The sequence below is a fragment of the Asparagus officinalis genome, chromosome 2 (genome assembly GCF_001876935.1).
Source record: "Asparagus officinalis chromosome 2, Aspof.V1, whole genome shotgun sequence".
NCBI lineage: Eukaryota > Viridiplantae > Streptophyta > Magnoliopsida > Asparagales > Asparagaceae > Asparagus > Asparagus officinalis.
Genome location: NC_033795.1, coordinates 43,428,434 through 43,450,332, shown reverse-complemented (window position 1 = coordinate 43,450,332; position 21,899 = coordinate 43,428,434). Strand labels below are relative to the sequence as shown.

Genomic DNA, 21,899 nt, shown 5'->3' with positions numbered 1-21,899 from the left:
GAAATTGCTGCAGGCTAGGTATCATGTTGCATAATTAGGGTCCTAAGAAGGCTTGATAGAGGGCTCCATGATTCTCCGTTAACCACTTCATTTCAGTTGACTTTATTTCTTCATGATTCTCAATGCATAAACAAGCTGAGTCCCTCGTCCCTTGATTTGTTACCGGCTGGATTAGGTCCCAGTGCAAGAGAGAAGGGCTGATCCACTCCTAATTTATCTGAAGCAGCAACTCTGAATCAGGTCTTGGTTTGGTTGAGGTGGCCTTCTCCCTTTCAGAACAGCCTTGAGGCACTTGTTAATGGGGGATGAGGGATTTGTTTACTGCCCCCTCTATTAGGGAAGTTGTCTTGAGCTTAACTGGAACAAGACCAAATATGTTGTAGATGGCTGCTTAAGCCAACCCATTGGCTAAATCACGTCCAGTAGCTACTTCAAGTTCAGATTGAGGGTTTGAAGTTTTATTTTTATTTTTTTTTGCTTATTTATTTTTTTTATTTTTTTGGGTGGGGTGGGGTGGGTTCAGCATAGGTTTAGCTTCTAAGTCAATCACATAGAATGTGGTGAAGTCTATGAGCCAACTTACAAAATCTCGTCAACCACTTCTCAATTAATAGTCATATGACTTTTCAAAGTTAGTTCTGGAATTAAGTGGTTCAAGTATACTACTCTGTCAGTAATCCGATATATCACAAACATATGATATGTGGAACTTACATGTTTAATAGAGTCAGGTATAGAGAACAAAGATCTGGTGATAAGAAGCATCGATGCAAGAAATTAAGGTACGGATGCATACAAGTGTTATTTGTAAGTGAGACCAAAAATTCAGTAGACATGTCAAAAGAACATTACTAAGATCCAACAATATATGTAACCAATTTTATGTTATATTAACCAAATAAAAGTCAAGATTCAATAAAATAGAAAATCATAATTTCACCTATGAACATCTGCTGCTAGTGGAAGCAACCCAAAGTCAAAATTAGAAATACATCTTGCACAGGTCACAACACTGCTACTTGTTTCACCTGTTGTAAATGCTAGTATTATTTGTCCAAGTATTACTCGTTCACGTATCATATGTCTGTACAGATGATTATGTGTAGGAGACCTGTATGCCTACGAATCTTTGGAAATTGACGTGTAAGCATATGAAATTCTTCGAACTCTTATTCTATGTGAATAGTACATGAAGCATACACAATTTGAACATATTTATGCCACAACCTTGCGTCTATCTTTTTCCGTCAGAATCATCCTATGCACTCTTTTTTACATAATGTAAACTGTCAGACTATAGCTTCACATTTAGGTAGTTATTTCAAAGATATACCATTAATTCTGGACAGAAATTGGACCTTATCGCTAATATACCCAAATAATGAATTCTTTCATGCAAAAAAAAAAAAAAAAAACACAATAAACATGTTATTCCTCAGCTCAAGATTTCAATAAAGTCAACTTGTCTTTTGAACCAAGTTGACTACTAACTCGATGGACCCTTAAAGGAATATCTTCAGTGCCCATGTAAATTGAGAAGGAAACTTGATTATTTGCTGACACTAGGCCCTTCCAGTCCAAAACTCACACTAGCTGCATCAACATTTACAGGTAACCACTGACCTGAAGAGATTACAAATATCAATTTCCTGTAGCTTATATCCTGTTTGCTGACAATTGTTTAACCAGAATACCAATAACACTCGATCTCCATTATACAAGTATCATCCACAACTTCATCTTTGTGCTTTGCCCTTTTAATTATTAAATGGCTTACACTGTCACTACCCCTATCGCATGTGCGGGCACACAATCGGAAGCATTCTCTCGTCTTACAGTGCCCAATATACCTTAAGCATGGTGTTTCAATATGAATAACAAGCATTCTCTTGCAAACTTTTTATTTTTATTTTCTCAAAGCATTGTCTCATCAGTGAGTCATACAGCATAGATCATCTCATCGACCTTGACCTAATAATTCTTACGTGTTGAGAATAGTGTTCTCCAATTTCCGAATCAATTGATTTTCTGGCATCCATCCTCTAGGAGTTTAGTCACTGACTTGCATTTCAACAATTTAATGAATCTCGATGGTCATGGAATACTCCAAACTTTCTTTTAACAGGGAATACTAATGATTAATACATATTCTGCTCATGGAAACTTTAGGTTTCTTCCTATTATGTTCTTTATCGCTTTTCTTAGAATCTTGTAATATTTTATTTGATTTCTCTTTCTGTTCTGCATTTCTCTCTTCACATGGTAATTTGATTTCTCACTTTTTTGTCTAGTCCAAGAGGTTTTCAATATCTTTACTAGTTTTCTTTGTGATTTTTCTTTCAAATAACATTAAATTTTCTTTTCAGCGGTACTCCATTATGTTAAATCATCCTGTTCTTATTTTTATAAATGAATCCGCCTGCTAGGTACCCATCATTTTGTTGTCCAAATAAATGGCCCAGCAGTGCTTTGCCCGAGCTTGAAGTGGGTAAGTGAGCATCATTCTCATGACTCTGTTAATGTAATTTACAAAATGCCATAACGTGATCCTTCAACTTTTATTCATGCATTGTCATACCCTTTTGTGCCTGTGCTGTCCCCAAAACAAAAGGTAGTTTAGAAATTTTATATTTATTCCATTCTATGAATTGTTCTACATTGTCATAATTCTCCATGACTAGAAGTCACAGGACACAAGTAGATTATTGCAGCATGTCTACAAGGAAAAAGCCATATTTGAGATCATTTAGATCAGCTACAGGAATCATCTCCCTCATTCCACTTTGTTTTCAACGATGGTGTCTTTATGTCCCAATTCATCTTCTTTTATTTTGATCCCTGGTGTTCCTCTCTCGGCAATCTCCGCTCATGTTTAACTCCAAACTGGCTGACTCATTTGTTTCCATTGCACATGTTAAGCCATACCATCTGTATATCGGTGCCAAATTATTGAATAACAAAAGGTACAAATTGGAAATTTTAGCTACATTTGGCTCTCTGAGGTAACATTGAATTTTATCAATGAGCATACCTCTTATTGGTTCTTTTATTAAAATAATTTTGGTTAACATGATGCTACAGTGATATTTGAGGATAACTTCATTGGTAGCAAACTATATCTATATTATCTGCTAAATTCTTAAATAGAGCCAGGTAGGATGAAATTTGAGAACAAGCACCCATCAATAATCATTCCAGATCTGAAATATCATTGAATGATCAATTCTCAAGAATACATAATTGTGTGATCTTTAGTATAGATGGAAGTATCGTGCCTTTCTTTAATAAGAAAGGTGGTTGACTGAACAAAGTGAGGTTAGTTGAAGTTGATGGAAAAGGAATTGTAGTAGAGCAAGGTGCAACGGAGGGTATCAGACACTATATTTAGGTCAGTTGAAGTTGAAGAACACCCCAATAAATATACATAGGACATAAGTCAAGCGGGACCTTACCTAACGAAAGTGCAAAAGGGCCCAGCTTGTTACAGATATGTTTAATCTGTCCCATTAAAAAATCATTTCATAAGAAAAAGTATCCTGGTACTTATAACATAAGAATTGTGATTATTCTTTCTAGTACCTTGTCTCAAAAAAAAAAGTAACTGTAGTTTTAGAAAATATTTTCAGGGAACATGGATTTAAACACGAGCAGGAAGAAAAGTTTTTTCAAATTCCCAACTCTTTTACCGTAGACTTCATCCATTGAAGTGAAGTAGTACGAGTTATGGTTTGATCCTCAGTCTCGAGTTGTATCTGGCAACCATATTCTGTTCATCACTTCCCCAAACATAAGATTTCTCACCAATAAGTGCATAATCCTTGGTGACTAATCTCGTAAAATAAGGACCCAGCTTAGTTAGCACTTGTGTAGAGTTTAATAAGCATTTGCATTTACCGCTTCACTAGAATTTTCAAGTACTTCGATGTTCTGTTGACTTCTTGTTAGGAACAGACCCAGAGGTATTCATAAGCTTGCTTTCCGTGTTAATAAGAGGGATGCCTTGACATGTCATATTGTTGTATTCCACTTACCCCCTTGGCTGAACGATCTCGTTGAGGTAGACTGAAATATTCTTCTTCGTAAGTGTGACAAACCAGCTTTCTCAAGTATTCAAGCACCTTCTGCGTCTAATAAAGAAACAGCCTGTATCTTTTGAGGTCCTTCTTCCTTGACTTCTGCTGAAAAAAATGTTTCCATATAAAAAATTTCCTTGATCCTTAGCTACTGATGACAATTCCATCCATTTTCTTCGCCGATACTACAACACACCAATATAGCTACAGATACGCCATGATAAAAACATGCAGATCATCCTGTCCTAAAACTTAGGTTATAAATCAAAGCCAATTAATTTTGATAACAACATATATGTGTGTTTGTTTGTTATTGTCATTGTACTTAAGCTGAATTTGTAAGATCAGGAATGTTGAAAGAGTATAATATCTTGATTCAATTTAAATCAATAGTTGTATGATGATTATATGGTCATTCTTATTACTTTTCTATAAATGTTCTCTTCAGCCCTTAATTAACTAAAAAAACAAAGTCTTTCAGATACTTCTATTAGAGATTTCAGTTCTAAAACTTATCTTTTTTACAATAGTATGAACATATGGTAAGAAGTGCCTCCTGATAGTTTATAACCTTTGCAGCATTCAAAGCTCTGGGAAAGATGATTTTGGATGTCGGGCTGAAACTAGCATATCACTGTGACAAATATGGTAATGTTTTGACGCTTTTCTGAACCTGTTTTTCCCCCTGCAAGTTAATGTGGAGGCTAGTCTTCTCTTTAAAATGTTCTGAATTTTAAAGGATTAACTCTTTTCTTTTGTCCTTCCCTTGTGTTAAAGTCCTTGCCATACTCCAAAGTTGTAATGAGGGTTGAGGGTTATATTTTTATATCGAGCGTCCTTTTATGGGCTGAAACCTAGACTCATGCAGCAGTGCTAATTTTTAGAAAATCTGTTTTAAATTTATGGTTGGTGGGATTTGGGTTACTCTGATGTCATCTTAAAGATCCTAACTATTTCACCAAAATTCCAAAGTTTTAGTCTGCGTTATGGGTTATGATTTTATATTCTAACACCTTGCAAGTTAATGAATGAGGCCTTTTCATTTTTTTTTTCAGGCACGCTCGTATTGCTTACAAATTTCATCTTAGTATTTCCTTTTGATAGCTGTTAATGAGTCTTTCTAGCATCTTGAATTCAACTATGCTAAGTTGTGCAAAGCTAGCTGGTGTCTCTGGTCAAAGTGTTATCAGCATCAAGATATGGTAATCTTTAGTTACATGGATGAGTGGTGGAGCTTTTGTAATTGGTAACTTGAAGCTTATTTTCTTGTACTGTGTAATTTCATGTATTCTATTAAATATCTAAGTTATTCACTTTAATACCCAAATTCCTCAAAAAAAAAAAACCCAAATTCTCTAATTTTTTTTTTACTTCAGTAGGCCGAGTATAAATTTGCACAAAATGTACCCTAAATCATTGAGAAGTATCTAAACACTGTTAACTTAATGGGGAGGACTTAAAATGACATTTCTACCTTAGATAACCATATAAAATTATAAATAGAACAGAAGAAGAGAATTCAGAGGGTTTCCGTTTAAAACAAGGGTAAACTGTCCAAAAGTTAAAACAAGGGCAAAAATGTCCAAAAGTAATAATGTGGTTGTCATGTAATCTAACAGAATCTCTATGGTCAACTAAGAGAAGGTTCCAAAGTGGTAAAAACTTTAGGGTATCATTTTTGTAGTTTTTTAAACTTTAGGGTGCCAAAGTTAAAAATTGGAGAAGGTTAAGGTAGTAAAAGTGAAAATAGTCCAATGTCTAATTTTCAAATCTGCTTTTGTACTTATTTACCTTGCTAGAAATTACGGTTACCATCAAATGAACATACTACAATTTTCAATTAATGGTTATGATAATTATAATTAAATTACTTTTCTTTTCATATCATGAACAAACAAAGTAATACCCAATCCTTGCCTCAGTTAGGAATTAATAGAAAATAAAAAAAACTGCATTGAGGATTCTCTTGACGATCAGTTAGAATTTGTTAAATTGCCTACATTATTATTGATTTACTAATTGGAAATTCATCTTCTAAGAAATTATCATGTATACATTTACCTTTTGAACTGAAGTTCTACTGTGCAATATAGCTATCTCATATCGAATAATCCTGCTGTAAATATAGCTATCTCATAAACAAGAACTTCGAATTTCCCAACTAAAAGCATAGAGCAGACTGAAATGTTATCTTTTTTTGCCAATGAAAAAGGATCTGATGTTGATGTCCCATCAATTTTCTGTATTATGTTTCCCCGAAGCCACAAAACTATCATATTTTTAGCAGCTATATATATTCAACCACACTAAGTACCAAATGTTAAGTTGTAGACTTGTACTAGGGACCTTGTTGCCCACCTACATCCATCATTTCTGTGTCATCAGATTCAGCAAAAAGCAATCAATTTGGATCCAATATTTCATGGAAATTTGGAAATAGAAGCGATCTATTTATTGGGATAGGTCATAGATGATATTTTTGGACTTTGCTTACGAGATAATTTATTGAAACATATTTTGTTCATTGTTTTATTTTTTTTGGTAAATGAAAAAGCTTTATTCATCCACCATATATGAAGTTATGTACACCTCAAAAAACTCAGTATTTTTGTTACTGAGAGCACAAACAAAAACAGATACAATCTCTCAATAAGCCTGACAATCCTGATCAGGGGGGATTGTTAAAAATGATGGTATTTTGTTCATTATTAGTGACTTAAATAATATTCATCCTTCATTCTCTTGAGTATTCCTGAGGTTCTTGCCTTTCTCTTTATCTTCTCCTTATTTCTTTCTTGCTATGGGTTCTATATTAATATCTTTATAGGAACATCCGTGATTCCCACAAAATTCCCTGTCATACTCTTAAACTCTGTATCTTTGTCAAAGTCTCATAAAGTAGTTTACTCACATCAACCAGCAGTGAACATTTATCGGTGTCCACATCTCATTTGTGGAAGTCACAATTGATCAGATTTCTCAGATTAAAATTCAGTAAATCTTCTCAAGGTGATGTTTTCTGTACAAGGTGGAATCGCTTGCTGACATTTAACAGATACAGACTCTTTTGAATCACTGACTTTATGGAGCATCTTTTTTCTTCTGATCGTATGCTTATATGACTTAAAGTCATTCTATTTAGCAAAGTCAAGGGGTTATGGTCCGATACAATTTCATCCATAAATTATATGCCTTCCAAGTTGGTTACGGTCTCAACTTAAGGCACATATCGAACATTAGTAGTTCTGAAACACTATGTAGCCTACGGAGATGCGTGGAACACTTCTGAAATGGTACTTAGTTTTGCTATACATTCCAACTGTAGAAGTAGTTATGGTAGCTAGTAATTTTCTTTTCTTAGATTTCCAGCATTTTTTAAAGAATTACCTTTTCAATGGTTGTTGTCATCTGACCCTGTGCCAGATAATCCAGTTAATCGTTATCGGTGATTCATCCACATATAATGCACGTACATGGGATGTAGTATGGTAAATGGTGTGACTCGGTTTCCTTCTTGACCACCCATCCAAACCTGAGTTTATGGTTTTGATATTGCCAACTCAATAAGAATTTCATATTGAGTTTGAATTTCATATTGAGTTTATTAAACACGATAGCTTATTGGATTTTAGATTTGGATATCATAAAGTTGTGTATAGCGATATTTATGATAAGGGTGATATTATATGTGTGGTCCAAGAGCGAGTTACAGTTAATTGGATTATGTGCCGATTAATTACATTAGGAATCACACACGCACGGACACATGCACAAGAGTTGTTACATAGGATAACCAGGGGTGGTTACATAGAATATGTGATCACAAGATAATAACACTCAAGAGTTGTTGCATAGTATAAGCACAGGCGGTTACATAGGATAAGCAGGGGCTGTTACATAGGATAAGTGATAACAAGATAATAACACACACAAGAGTTGTTATGTAGGATAAAAATGGGTGGTTATAGGATAAGTAATGGCAAGATATTAACACACACCCCTATATATACACAAGAGTTGTTACATAGGATAAGCACGAGCGGTTACATAGGATAAGGATACGTGATCACAAGGTAATAACATACACCTATATACAAGATAATAACACACACCTATATATATACACAAGAGTTGTTACATAGGATAAGCACGGGCGGTTACATAGGATAAGTGATCACAAGATAATGACAATAAGATCCAGTAAAATCTACAAATACCTTATGATATTTAATAATATCTAACACTCCCCTTCAAGCTGAAGCATATATACTATATATATCTAGCTTATTACATTTGTCTTAAGCGATTGCGTTTGGATTATATGGATTCCCTTGAAGCTAATGAACCTCTTCCCATCGGAAAAAGGCAGGCATCAATGGAAGATTGGAGGACAAGGGGTCATAGTAGGACCGTCAAAAAAATTTTTATTAGTGAACTGATATCAGCCATCAAAATTTGAGCCTATTGGTTGGTAGATACTGCACATTTGTTATGCATTTAGGTCATGTATGCAAAGGAGCCCATTACTCTACTGTGTGTGCAATATTTAAAAAAAAAAAAAAAACTGAGTAACCTTTGGTATAAGATCACACATGCAGCTTGCATATGTCTTAGATATCCTAGAATATCATAGCTCCCCTTGGCACCCTTAGCTCCTTTGAAGAAGTGGTGCATGCTCATGCTAGCAAGATTCTGCACTGTACAAACTCCATACTTCTTTGCATATAAAATCTGACAATTCAATCTCACTGTAATCATCTAGTTTATCATGGTGGCTATAGTAGTTGATGTTTTAACTTGTGTTTGCCCTTTTGGATTTCAGCTTTCAGCAAATCACTTTACAACAACCTTCTCCATTTATTAATTTTTAGAATATGAAATACTTTGTTGATCATTATAATGCTTCCTTTATGTAAATATTTGTATCAAAGATTTACTTATGTGAATACTATTACTTTTGTTAGTTCCCCCTACATCTATGAGTAGAAATTTTGAGAGAGAAAATGAATCTGTCGTGTTGTTTTTTTCATTGACCTCTTGGGCCTATATAAGGTGTTACATCTTACATCCAAGCCCCTATCTTTCTACAAATTGCATATCTCAACACTCCCCCTCAAGATGGGCAAAAGATATCCATCAAGCCCATCTTATCACATAACCTAGCTAGATCTATTGAGCTAAGTCCTTTGGTGAGGCAGTCAGCTACTTGATCTCTAGTAGCTACATGACTTAGCTCTAATAGTCCAGCATTCAGCTTTTCCTTTATGAAGAACCTATCAATCTTCACGTGCTTGGTTCTGTCATGCTGCATCGGATTGTTGGCAATGTTGATTGCGGACTTGTTGTCGCACCACAACTTCATTTGAGCCCCTTGGTCCACCTTGAGCTCTTCCAATAGAGTCTTCAGCCATAACATCTCGACAACTCCTAAGGCCATGGTCCTATACTCTGCTTCTGCCATAAATCTCGCAACAACAGACTGCTTCTTGCTCTTCCAAGAGACCAAGTTACCCCTTACAAACATGCAATAGCCCGATGTGGACTTCCTGTCATCGGCACAACTAGCCCAATCAGAGTCACAATAGCCCTCAATGTTCAAGTGCCAATTCTGCCTAAATATCAATCCCTTCCCAGGTGCACTCTTCAAGTACCTCAAGATCTGATACACCGCATCCATATGGCCCTTCCTAGGGTCATGCATGTAGCGGCTCACCACGCTCACTGCAAATGCAATATCGGGACGCGTATGACTCAGATAGATCAATCTACCTACCAATCTCTGGTACCTCTCTCGATCGACCTGTTCAGCTTGGATTTCTGATCAATTGGAGAGACAGCAGGCTTGCACCCCAACATCCCTGTTTCTGTGAGCAAGTCTAGGACATATTTCCTTTGAGATAGGACAATCAGGCTTGCACCCCAACATCCCTGTTTCTGTGAGCAAGTCTAGGACATATTTCCTTTGAGATAGGACAATCCCCTCTGCTCCATGAGCCACGTGAGCAAGTCTAGGACATATTTCCTTTGAGATAGGACAATCCCCTCTGCTCCATGAGCCACCTCAATCCTAAGGAAATATCTAAACTGTCCTAGATCCTTTACCTCAAACTCCTTCCCCAACTTTGCCTTTAGCTGTGAAATTTCCCCTTCATCATCCCTAGTAATGATCATGTCATCTACGTACACATCAAGCATGGTAATGTGGCCACCCTGTTGCCGATAGAACACCATGTGGTCGGTATTGATCTGCTTGTAGCCTAGGCACACCATGGCCTTCTGAACCTATCAAACCATGCCCGAGGAGACTGTTTTAGCCCATACAACGACTTCTTGAGCCTGTACACCTTACCAACCGTCTGATTTGTGCCAAAACCCGGTGGGACCTCCATATACACCTCCTCCAACAAATCACCGTGAAGGAAATCGTTCTTCACATCACGTTGGTGTAATTTCCACCCACCATTCGCTGCTAGGGAAATCAGTGTCCTTACTGTGCTCATCTTTGCCACGGGTGCAAAGATCTCATCATAGTCAATACCATAGGTCTGACTGTACCCCTTTGTCACCAACCGAGCCTTGTAGCGCTCAATCAGACCATCGGGATTCTGTTTCACTGTGAAGACCTACTTGCATCCGACAGCCTTCTTGCCTGGTGGTAGTAACACAAGCTCCCAAGTATTGTTTTTGTCGAGGGCACCGAGCTCTTCTAGCATGGCCGCCTTCCACTTCGGATCTCCCTTAGCAACCTGCCAACACTTAGGGATAGAGACAGTGTCTAATGATGGAATGAATGCTCCATGTACAGGTGATATGTGTGAGTAAGAGACAAACTGGGTAATATCATGTGAGAAACCATATCGGTCAGGAGAGAAACCATATCGGTCAGGAGGAATGCCCGCATTCTTGCGAGCAGTCCGCCTTACCAATAAGGGGGTGGGAGGAGTAGAGAGGAATCATATCACCTGTGTATTCTGAGTCTGAGGTGGATGGTGTAGGTGTCTCAAGAGTCGGAGAAGGTTGACAAGGGACTTGGCACTGGTGGCACTGTAGGCACGGCTCCCTCAATCTGCTTGTTTCTCCTCACATACACCTCACGGTATCTCGACTCCCCCTGAGTCAGAGTTGTACCACCTTCGAGCTCATTCCTCTTAGCTTCCGGCTCAACCCTAGCCGATTCCTCCTTTTCCGGCTCAACCACAGCCGAAATCTCAAATGGGCAAGGAATACCACCCACACTCACCATCCTCCTCTCACCATCCTCCTCTCACCATCACTACTACTCTCCCCCTCTCGCCTCGTACCTTCTGTATCGAGCGAGTCTACAAAGGGTGATGTAACCTTTGAGTAGTATGGTTCGAACTCGCGAAATGTAACATCCATACTCACAAATAGTCTCCTCTCCACAGGACTCCAGCACACATACCCTTTTTGAGTAGCTGAGTACCCCACAAAGATACACTTCACAGCCCTCGGATCTAGTTTTCCCACATTTGGTCTGTTGTCCTGCACGAAGCACACACACCCAAAGTTTTTGAGAGGAAGAATATCTCCATTCTTACCTTTCAACATCTTAATCGGAGATTTCCAGTCTAACACTCGTGATGGCATCCGGTTGATCAAATAGGCGGCTGTCGGAACTGCTTGCCCCCACAAGTACTTTGGGACTTTCATCGAAATCATCATACTCCGAGTCACCTCAAGGAGATGCCTGTTCTTTCTCTTTGCTACCCCATTCTGCTCTGGTGTGTATGTACATGTGGTTTGATGTTGTATCCCCTGAGATGACAAGTACTCCCCAAACGCCTTGTTGGTGTACTCTGTCCCATTGTCAGACCTCAATACTTTCACAACTGCATCGTATTGAGTCTGAACTCCTTTATGGAAGTCCTTAAAGCAAGCAAACACATCACTTTTGTTTTTCATCAAATAAAGCCACGTCACACGAGAAAAACAATCAATAAAAGAGACAAAATATCTAAATCCATACACAGCAGTTGTGGGACAAGGCCCCCATACATTAGAGTGAATCAAATAAAAAACACTAGAACTCCTACCAAAACTAACATAAGAGCTCCTGGTGTGCTTTCCCAACTCACACGCATCACACACGAGTTTTTCCTTATTAGCCTTTTCAAACAAAGGCGGATACAACCTACTCAAAATCGGAAAAGAAGGATGACCCAAGCGTCTATGATGGAGCAGCAGCAAGTCCTCCACACCTCCCAACTCCTCCAGCTTCCTCCATAATAGATGAGAGGGCCAAGTCCATACCCTCTCTATCTAGGTACCACAAGCCACTATGCCATGTGCCAGTCCCAAGTTGCCTGCCTGTCCCCTTCTCTTGGAAGATCACCTTGGAAATATCAAACAAAACGACACATTTTAGTTGTGATATAATGGCACTTATGGATAAGAGATTTACAGGAAAAAAAGGAGCATGCAAGACATTAGACAAAGTCAAAGTGCTGATACATTTCATTGTGCCCTTACCAACCACGGGTTAGGCTGTACCGTCAGCTGTCTGAATGCTCTCTGGTACTGCTAGGTGAGTATAGGAAGAAAACTCCCTAGCAGCACCAGTCATATGACGAGATGCACCAGAATCGACTATTCAATCTGGTGATCTAATGGTGGATATAGAGGCAAGAGCAAGTGTATCACAAGTACCTGTGGCTGAGTGAGCAAAGGAAGCAAAGTTACCCCTGGATGAAGACGAGGTGGATGCATCATCTACCCCACTCTTCCCCTCACCTGCTGCTTTCTGCTTCCTCTTCAATGCCTCCAAAAACTCATGATCCTCTTCGGTAAAGACCACGGTTTCCTCACTCTCTCCCTCTGCTACTATCAGATGTGCTTGATAGCCTCCTCTTCCACCTCTCCTACCACCTCTGCCTCGACCACAACCCCCAGCATGCCCCCTTCCACCTGTATCTCGCTCCTTTGGTAGCTTAGGGTAAGCCTGCTTCAGGTGACCTATCTCACCACAGTTGTAGCACTGTCGGGTCTCGCCCCTGTACCCTGTGTTACCTGAATTGAAGACTGCAAGTGCTGACTTCACCCCTAAAAATCTATCTGCTCCAGCCTGTAGCCTGATCTGGCTCTCCTCATGTATCATGGCAAGCTTCCTCAAGTGAGGGAATCCTCGTCTGAGCCAGTAGCATAGCAATCCTTTGCTCAAACACCGGGGCCAGACCCTGGAGGAACACCATAACCCTGTCCATCTTAATCTCAGAACACATAGGGTCAGTGCAGCATCGTCGTCGGACCCTGAAGTGGCCCTGATCCAGCCATAAGCGAACCAGTTCTATGGCATACTCCTGTACAGTCCTCTCCCCCTGTACCAACGCCGAGATCTCCCTCTTGATCTGGTACACTCACAGGTTGTTCCCAGCACCATCGTATGTCCTCCTCAGCTTCTCCCAGACATCCTGCACCTTCGCTATGCTATCCACTGTGGACGCAATAGGCGAAGTCAGTGAGCTTAGGAGCCAGATATATACCTGCATGTGAGTCGACTTCCACTCAGCTCTCTCAGGTGCATTTTGACCCGGCTCCTCCTCTCCAGTCAGGTACCCCTCCAGACCCTTCCCTTCCAGAGTGTACCTCACCCGACGCGACCAGCTTAGATAAGTGGCTGGATCCTCGAGTTTCATATCGATCGGTGGCAACTCAACCTTCTGCTTCGGCTTGCTCTCACTCGCTGACATCTTGAATGCTCGCATCAGAACCACGACATCATCCGGACTCAGCTTTGACATCACCTCGGCTAGCGGATTCGTGCTGCCACTCCCCTCCTCCTTCTCGGTCGTCATCGATCTAAGTCTAGATCCACATCACCTCTAACGTCTTCCTCTTCCTTCTAACCCGATCTTGATCTTATCTCATCAAGATTCGAGTCCAAAATACTACAGAACTCAATCAACAACGCGATCAAAAAAAAAAAAACTTGCAACAGCTCTCGACCCTCTCATTACCAAACAAGGGCTTCAGTCTCTCTCTCCATGGCTCCGGTAGCAATGGCCTTCACCATCACCGAAGCTCAAATCCCCAGAATGCTCTTGAAGCCGGTATCGTGGGCGGAGGCCGACAATCTCTGTCCCCCAATTTTTAGGGTTTTAAGAATCTCAAATTCTTTCAAATTAAAACCCTAACCTGGTGGTGGAGAAACGGTGGTGGCCGGAGGGACTCGGAGAGCGCTGAAGAGTCGCCGGAGACGAGGACTCCAGAGGGAACTGATGGAGGCGGTGGAGAAGCGGTGGTGGCCGAAGGGACTGATCGCGATCTTGAGCGTAGAGGGCGGAGACCGCCGGATCTAGGGCATCCTCAGGTGGTGGCGGCTCTGATACCAAGTAGAAATTTTGAGAGAAAATGAATCTGTCGTGTTGTTTTTTTCATTGACCTCTTGGGCCTATATAAGGTGTTACATCTTACATCCAAGCCCTTATCTTTCTACAAATTGCATATCTCAACACTATGCTATATATTGTAATAAATTGTGGAGTTATCTTCTTACAGAATTCTTTAGAATATTTAGTGACAAAAACTATTGCATAAAGTCCTTTGACTTTATTTTTCATGTCGAAGTAAGGCTTGAAGGATTTATTCCATTAAAGGGAAGGCACCTTTCCTTATCATCCTAACACGCCTCTCCACCTCCACCACCCCACCCACGGGAATCTGAGATACAACCAACCTGACAAAAAAGTTAAAAAAAGGACACCCTGGTTGTAGTAGTCTGATATTTAGGAGAATGAGTTACTATCAATTTCATTGCCAGCATATCCTTTTCTGATGTGTTCTTTCCCCCCATCCAGTGTCAAAAACAATGTTGATTGATGAGGACGAAGGCATTGAGAAGATAATTAAGCGCTCTAGGTGCCACAAAGCTCGTTTACTCTATTACTTTCCAAAGCAGAAAAGGTAATGATTACTGCAGTTGCTTTTCTACTGATTCTAGTAATGATTACTGCAGTTGCTTTTCTCCTGATTCTATTAAGATCCCCCATGCTTGAATCTAAAGCGAAGAATAGCTTGTGCGTGCCTTGTATCTGCATGCTGCATGCACCATGAGCTGTTTATTACTGTATTTTATTGGTTCATCGCATCCAGATTCCAGCTAGGAGTAAAGCAGGTCATCATGCATAGCAAGTATAGGACGTAGAACGAAACTAATGCGTATCATGATGTCAGCAGCTCACACTACCATTCGCAAAAAGCTCTCCCTGAATGTTGTTGCTGATTGGGAGCCATTGTAATTATATCACACTTATAATAATGACAGGTTAGGGTCCTTTGCCAGGAGATAAAAATAGCAAATAATTAGGGGGAATAAAGCCTCATGCTGCTGTCATTCAGTGAATCAAGTCTCCAATAGCATTTCCTCTCTTATTGAGAGAAAGGTCCCTTTATTTTCCAGTCTTCTTCTCTCACTCACAAAGTTATCATGGTTACCTTGCAGTGAATGCATGGAAGATAGTAAATCTATTTCGTCATGGGCTGGCTGGCATACTGACTTCAGCTGTCTCACAGGTTCTTGTATATTGTGTTCTTTTTTATGGTATAAAATATGTTCAGTATCCCTCTATGACAATGTCTTCTAATTTCAAATGAAGTAAAAGAAAGATCTTATGGTTGGTATTAAAAGATATTTAAAGTTGGAATTATTATAAAAGGTGGAAATAGACATGAAGTGTATAAGTTTCTCATATTCAAATATATTTCTGACCTGAAATTTAGTGAAGTCTCTTTTATCTGAGTCACAACAGTATGTAATAGTTCTGAGTGATTGAGGTTTCCACTCATGTGTCTTTATACATTTTTGATGATATAGGATGCATAGTATACAGAGAGTGGTGTGCCTCTTTTAGAATCTTCTTCTTTATCTCCGGTATATTAGGCACACAAGCCCTAGTTCCAAACCTCAAGGACACATCTTCATGTATCTTAAAGTTTCTTCGAGTGCCTTCTTCCACATCTTTCTTTATCTTTAGTAATCGAGGATCCTTCTATTGATTTGTTTTAACTTCCATATATCGAAGAAGGTTGTATCACCATATTTGCTAATTTAACTCCAATTTGGTGAATTCTAATTTTAATTCCAGTACGATCCAAGTCCTCCAATATTTTTCTTTAAGAAGTAACTAAATATGCTAAATTGCATGAACTCTTGCGGCTCAAGGCATCAGCAACAACATTTGCCTTGTCGGGGTAATAATTGATGGTCATATCATAATATTTTAGAAACTCCAACCATCTTCTTTGTCGCAAATTCAACTCCTTCTAAGTGAATATATATTTTAAACTCTTGTGATCAGTGTATGTTTCACAATGTACTCCATATAAATAATTTCTCCACGTTTTGAGAGCAAACACTACTGTTGCTAGTTCTAAGTCAAGTGTGGGATAGTTCTGTCCATAAGGCTTTAACTGCCTTGAAGCATATGCTATGACTTTCTCATATTGCATAAGAACACACCCCAGTCCTCTCCTAAAGGCATCACTGTAGATAGCAAAGCCTGTATCTCCAAAGGATAATACCAGTATTGGAGCAGACACTAATTGGCTTTTCAGCTCTTGATAACTTTTCTCACATTCATCTGACCAAATAAATTTAACTCCCTTTTTGGCAAGACGAGTTAGAGGTGATGCAACACGGGAAAATCCTTCCACGAATTCCTATAGTAGTCAGCTATACCAATGAAACTACGGATCTCCGTCACGCTAGTTGGCATGTCCCAATTAACTATAGCTTTTATCTTTTCACGGTCTACAGAAATTCCTTCTTTAGAAATTATTTGTCCAAGGAATTTTACTTTCTCCAACCAGAACTCACATTTCTTAAATTTCACATATAGTTTTTCTCTCTTTAATGTTTGTAGCACAGACCTCAAGTGTTCTTCATGCTCTTCTTTGCTTCTTGAATATATCAGGATATCATCGATAAACACAACAACAAATTGATCCAAGAAGGGTTTGAACACCCTATTCATAATATCCTTAAATACTGCGGGTACATTTGTGAGCCTGAATGATAATATTAAAAATTCATAATGGCCATAGAGGGTTCGAAATGTAGTTTTTGACACATCCTCTGCCTTGATCTTTAACTAATAGTAACCAGAACAGAGATTAATCTTGGAAAATACTTGAGCTCCTTGTAGTTGATCAAATAGATTGTCAATTCTTCGTAATGGATACTTATTCAGAATAGTTACTTTATTTAATTTACAGAAGTCAATACATAGTCTCATATCATCATCTTTCTTTTTCACAAAGAATACTGGCGCACCTCATGGCGACACACTAGGCCGAATGAAGCTTTTGTCCAAAAGTTCTTGCAATTGCTTGCAATTGCACCTTGAGCTCTCTTAATTCAATTAGGGCCATGCAATAAGGAGCCTTAGAAATTGGACTTATACCGAGTACCAAGATTGAAAATTCAATTTCCCTATCTGAAGGCATTTCTGAAAGTTCTTCCAGAAACATCTCTAAAAATTTCTGGATAACTGGTATCCCCTTTAGGCTTGGTTTTCCTTCATCGTTAATTTTAACTAAAGCTAAATAACCCATACATCCACTTCTCAGTGCTCGATAGGCTTTATGTGCTGATATAATTTTCAAGGGTTCTCGGGATTTACAACCCTCAAAACAGAATTTTGGTTGACTGGAAAATTTAAATATCACTTTCTATTCTCGACACAAAATGGAAGCATGATTTAAAGGTAACCAATGCATTCATAGTATGGTATCAAAATCATGCATTTCCAGTATTACTAATTCCGCTAGAAGTTTCTTGTCGAGAATATTAATTTTTCCCTTATAATCCTGATTTAATACTAAGATACTACCCCTAGGTGTACTGACAAGTAATTCTTGTTGTAAAGTATCATGACCTACTTTCTTTCTCTTCATAACTATGCAACAATAAAAGAGTGCGATACACCAGAATCAAAAAGTACTCGAGCAAGAATAGATTCAAAAGTTATCGTATCTGTCACCACATCTTTATCTGCTTTAGCCTCCTCAGTCAAGGAATATACTCGAGCCTTGGCTTAAGGTTGCCTGCTGCCACTTTTGGACTGACCGGTCTTTAGAGTATTCTAATTCTTTTATATTTTTAGGCAATTTGCAATCCTATGATCTTTCTGCCCGCATTTGAGGCAGGCTCCAGTACTTCTCCAACAGTTCTTCACTTCATGGCTGAGTATATGATAAATTTCACATCTTACAACCTTCAGGTTCTGAAGCTGCTCCTCTCTGCGTCCTACATTATGTTTTTTATTTCTCTAATTTTTATTTCTCCCGCTACGATTGTCTGGCCAAAACCGCTTCCTTAAATAGGAGTTGCTCATCTCATTTCTCTCAATTAACAAAGCCTTCTTTAATACTTCTCCATACGTCGGGAGTTCAAATGCACTGACCGTCTTCCTAATGTCCGATCGAAGCCCTTCTTCGAAATGATAAGCCCTCTCCTCTTCCTTCCCCAACAAGTGGGTAGTAAATTTGGACAGTAAGTGAACTCCTCATATTCCGCTACCGTCTGGTCACCTTGTTCTAATTTTTGAAATTCTTGTTCTTTTTGCTTACGGACTGTCTAGGAGAAATATTTTTCATAAAAGATCTTTTTAAATTCATCCCTTGACATCTATATGCCTTTTCTCCTAACGTCCTGATGTGCATTTTGCCACCACCCATAAGCACGGTCTTTTAACATGTAGACCGCATAATCGACATTTTCCTCTTCAGGACATTTCATGTATGTGAAGACTTTTTCCATTTTAGTGATCCAATGTTCAACAATCATCAGATCGGTAGTTCCCTCAAAACTGGATGGAGATAGTTTCTTGAATTCACTCATCTCACTCCTTAATTTTGATTGTTCATTGTTCTGGCTATTCATTTGATTGCGATCAATTTGGTCTTCCTGACCGTTGACTATAGATGTCACTACTTGCAGTAATCCTATTAGTGTACTGTTGTCTACTTGGTTTCCCGAGGTTGATGTATGAGTCACTCTAGATCTCATTATCTCACTTATTGTTTGGTTGAGATCGTTAGCTTTGTGAGGAGGGTTGGTCATTATTCGCAGCCATATCTTTCTATAAATAATAAAATGTTTGAATCAACTATTGTACAAAAGACAAGTTATAAGATAGTCACATATACATAGGTAAGTACGAATTCAATCATTGCTCAACAACATAACACATGTTAGTACTTACAAGCCAAAAATATATTATTGAAACTTAACCTTCTAGTTCATACATATATATGTGTATAGGGTTAATGCATATACATGTTTTTCTACCACAGGGTCCTCTGTACACCAAAAGAATAACTAGAAACCCTATATACTATTCTTACAAAATTGTCCTACTATTTAAACTCTACTCCATCGAAGAAGAGGAGCTGTAAGAGCTAGACTCTTCTTCGGTTGGCTCAGTCTCCTCCGAGTTCTGCATACTATCGGAATAAGACATGGGATTTGTATCGATACTGAAAGTTCCCCATCCATCAAGGTTGAAGTCTACTATACCTAGAATACTTGATTCGCCCTCAGAGGAGGCGAGTCCTTGATTATCACTAAAAATCTCGGTCCCTGGGACTCGGTGTTAGAGAAATCGGACGAGATCATGATAATTTCTGAAGGTGAGGACTCAATTGGAATAATCTCCACTGCTGGCTCCTGGTTCTCAAAGGGACCAACCTCAGACTTTGATGAATCTATTGAATCTATTATAATAACCTCTACAGACTCAGCCTCTGATGGGTCTTGTGTCACATGGTCAACTACTATTAATTCCGGGTCAGTCTCATAAGAAGTGTATTTCCTGTCTTTTAGGCTGGGTTCCCAGGAATTGTCAACTAAAATTATGGAGCTAGACTAGGTATACGAAGAACTGGAAGATAAATGGTTCCCTGTCATCCTACAAAAAGAGGAACCATCTATTAGAGCCAGTGTTTTTTAAGAGGCCTCCAGCGGCGCTGGGGAGGCGCTTTGGGCGTGGAATTAGCGGTCCGCACAGGAAAGGTGGGGCGGGCGAGGCTACACTGCGGGGCGCGGCGATCTGGGAGCGCCCGCCGCGCCTGCGCGCCTCGTCGATGCGCGCGCTGCGTAACAGGCATAGATTCATTTTATTTTGTGGGTATTGGGTATGACCCGCTTCGACTAAAACGATTTCGTTTTTAAGGTTCAGTCATCGACTCGCTCCTTCCTTCTGAATTCCCGATTTCTTGCTCGACTGATTCCACTCGCAGCAGGATGCGGCGACGGGCGACTGTAAGGCGACTGCGATGGTAGGCGGCGCGCAGCGCAGCAAACAGGTGGCATTTTCTCTCTCTCAGCGATGATTTTCTGGCTCCTTTTCTTTTTTTCATTTGCGTTTTCTTTTTTTCTTTATCTTTCTCCGCGAGAGGTCTGTTCAACGTTCAGCGATGTTTTTTTTTCTTTTTTCGTTTTTGAGTTCTCTTTCGTTTTTGAGTTCTCTTTCTCTGCTCCTTCCCGATGTTTTTTTCTTTTCTTTCTTTCTTTTTTTTTCTTTTCGTTTTTGCGTTCTCTTTCTCTGCTCTCAGCGTTGTTTTTTTCTTTTCTTTTTTTTTCTTTTTGCGTTCTCTTAATTAAGGAGTAAGGACAGCGAGGTGTTTTCTTTTTTCTTTTCTGATTTAAAATCTGAGTTTTTAGTTGTTAAGTGTAAAATGTTAATTAAGTTCACTCTTCTAAACTTGATTTGAATCATTTGATTTTATTGTTAACTAACTTATAAAGAGAGATTTAATGTTAACTAACATAGCCTTCCTAGCTGTTAAATTTTAATTTAATTTAATTTATTATTATCGCTCTTGACTATTAACTGTTTTTTTTCTTTGGCTTAATATCAAAATGCAAAGTCATGATATTATGAACTAATTGCTTGCTTCTTATTAATACATATCAGCCATAAATGTTGAAAATTTTTAAGCTTATTGATGTAGTACTAATTTTACAGCTACTATTTGATTTCTTGTGCGAGACTGCTAGTATTTATTCTTGCTATTTGAGCTAGGTGTAGTGCTACTGGTTGAAACTTGAAACTTGATTCGCCATTTGTAACCTGGAAAGAGGAAAATAAAATTTAGCAATATAGTTGTTAGTGATGCAATATACTAGAGATAAAAGTTTGAATAATTTGCATGATTGAATGATTTGTTAGTAATTAGTATATATTTTATTTATCTGGAGTCCTTGACATTTTTATGTGAAATTTCACAAAAATATATATTTATTCATGCATATAGTATATCTTCAAAAATTTTGTAGTATGGAGTGCGCCTCGCTTCGCTCGGGTGCGCGCATCGCATTGCGCCTTGCGCATATGCGTGTAAACTGACTTTGCGCCCCGCATTGCGCCTCGCGCATTGAAAACACTGATTAGAGCACTAAAAATAAAAGGGACAAAACGAAATAAAATAAACAAGTGTTAAGATAAATACTAGAAAATTCTAAAATGAAAGGAAACAACTAACCACACATGTATCTTCCTTAACAAACCTAAAAGGCTTCACGATAAAATATTTATACGCATACATGTATATATACATATATAATACGGATATATAGGTCTCATAATTGATCCATACGATAACACTCTGCTGATGCATATATTCTATACTAACGCATCCTGCAAAGCTTCTAATGTCGAAACCTATGGCTCTGATACGCCCTAAAATACGGTAAAATTTTATAAATATGGGCTTCGCGACAGCAGCGACCTGTGCACGAGACAAGTTCCATGCACAAGTCAATTCTGGCACTTCATGTAACATAGCTATTTCAATGCATATATATAA

At 38.8% G+C, this 21,899-nt stretch overlaps 1 protein-coding gene across 3 annotated transcripts in view; it reads left to right on the top strand.

Annotated features, from left to right (window-relative positions):
• LOC109830729 overlaps positions 1 to 21,899 on the top strand; it is a 66,855-nt gene that overhangs the window by 19,300 nt on the left and 25,656 nt on the right. For 2 of the 3 annotated variants that reach the window (XM_020398095.1, XM_020398096.1), the window contains exons 8-11: positions 2,427 to 2,488; positions 4,653 to 4,721; positions 14,888 to 14,993; positions 15,532 to 15,602. In XM_020398095.1, the coding sequence (XP_020253684.1) occupies positions 2,427 to 2,488; positions 4,653 to 4,721; positions 14,888 to 14,993; positions 15,532 to 15,602 (308 nt within the window). The remainder of the gene's footprint in view (positions 1 to 2,426; positions 2,489 to 4,652; positions 4,722 to 14,887; positions 14,994 to 15,531; positions 15,603 to 21,899) is intronic. The other variant, XM_020398097.1, reaches the window with a different exon arrangement.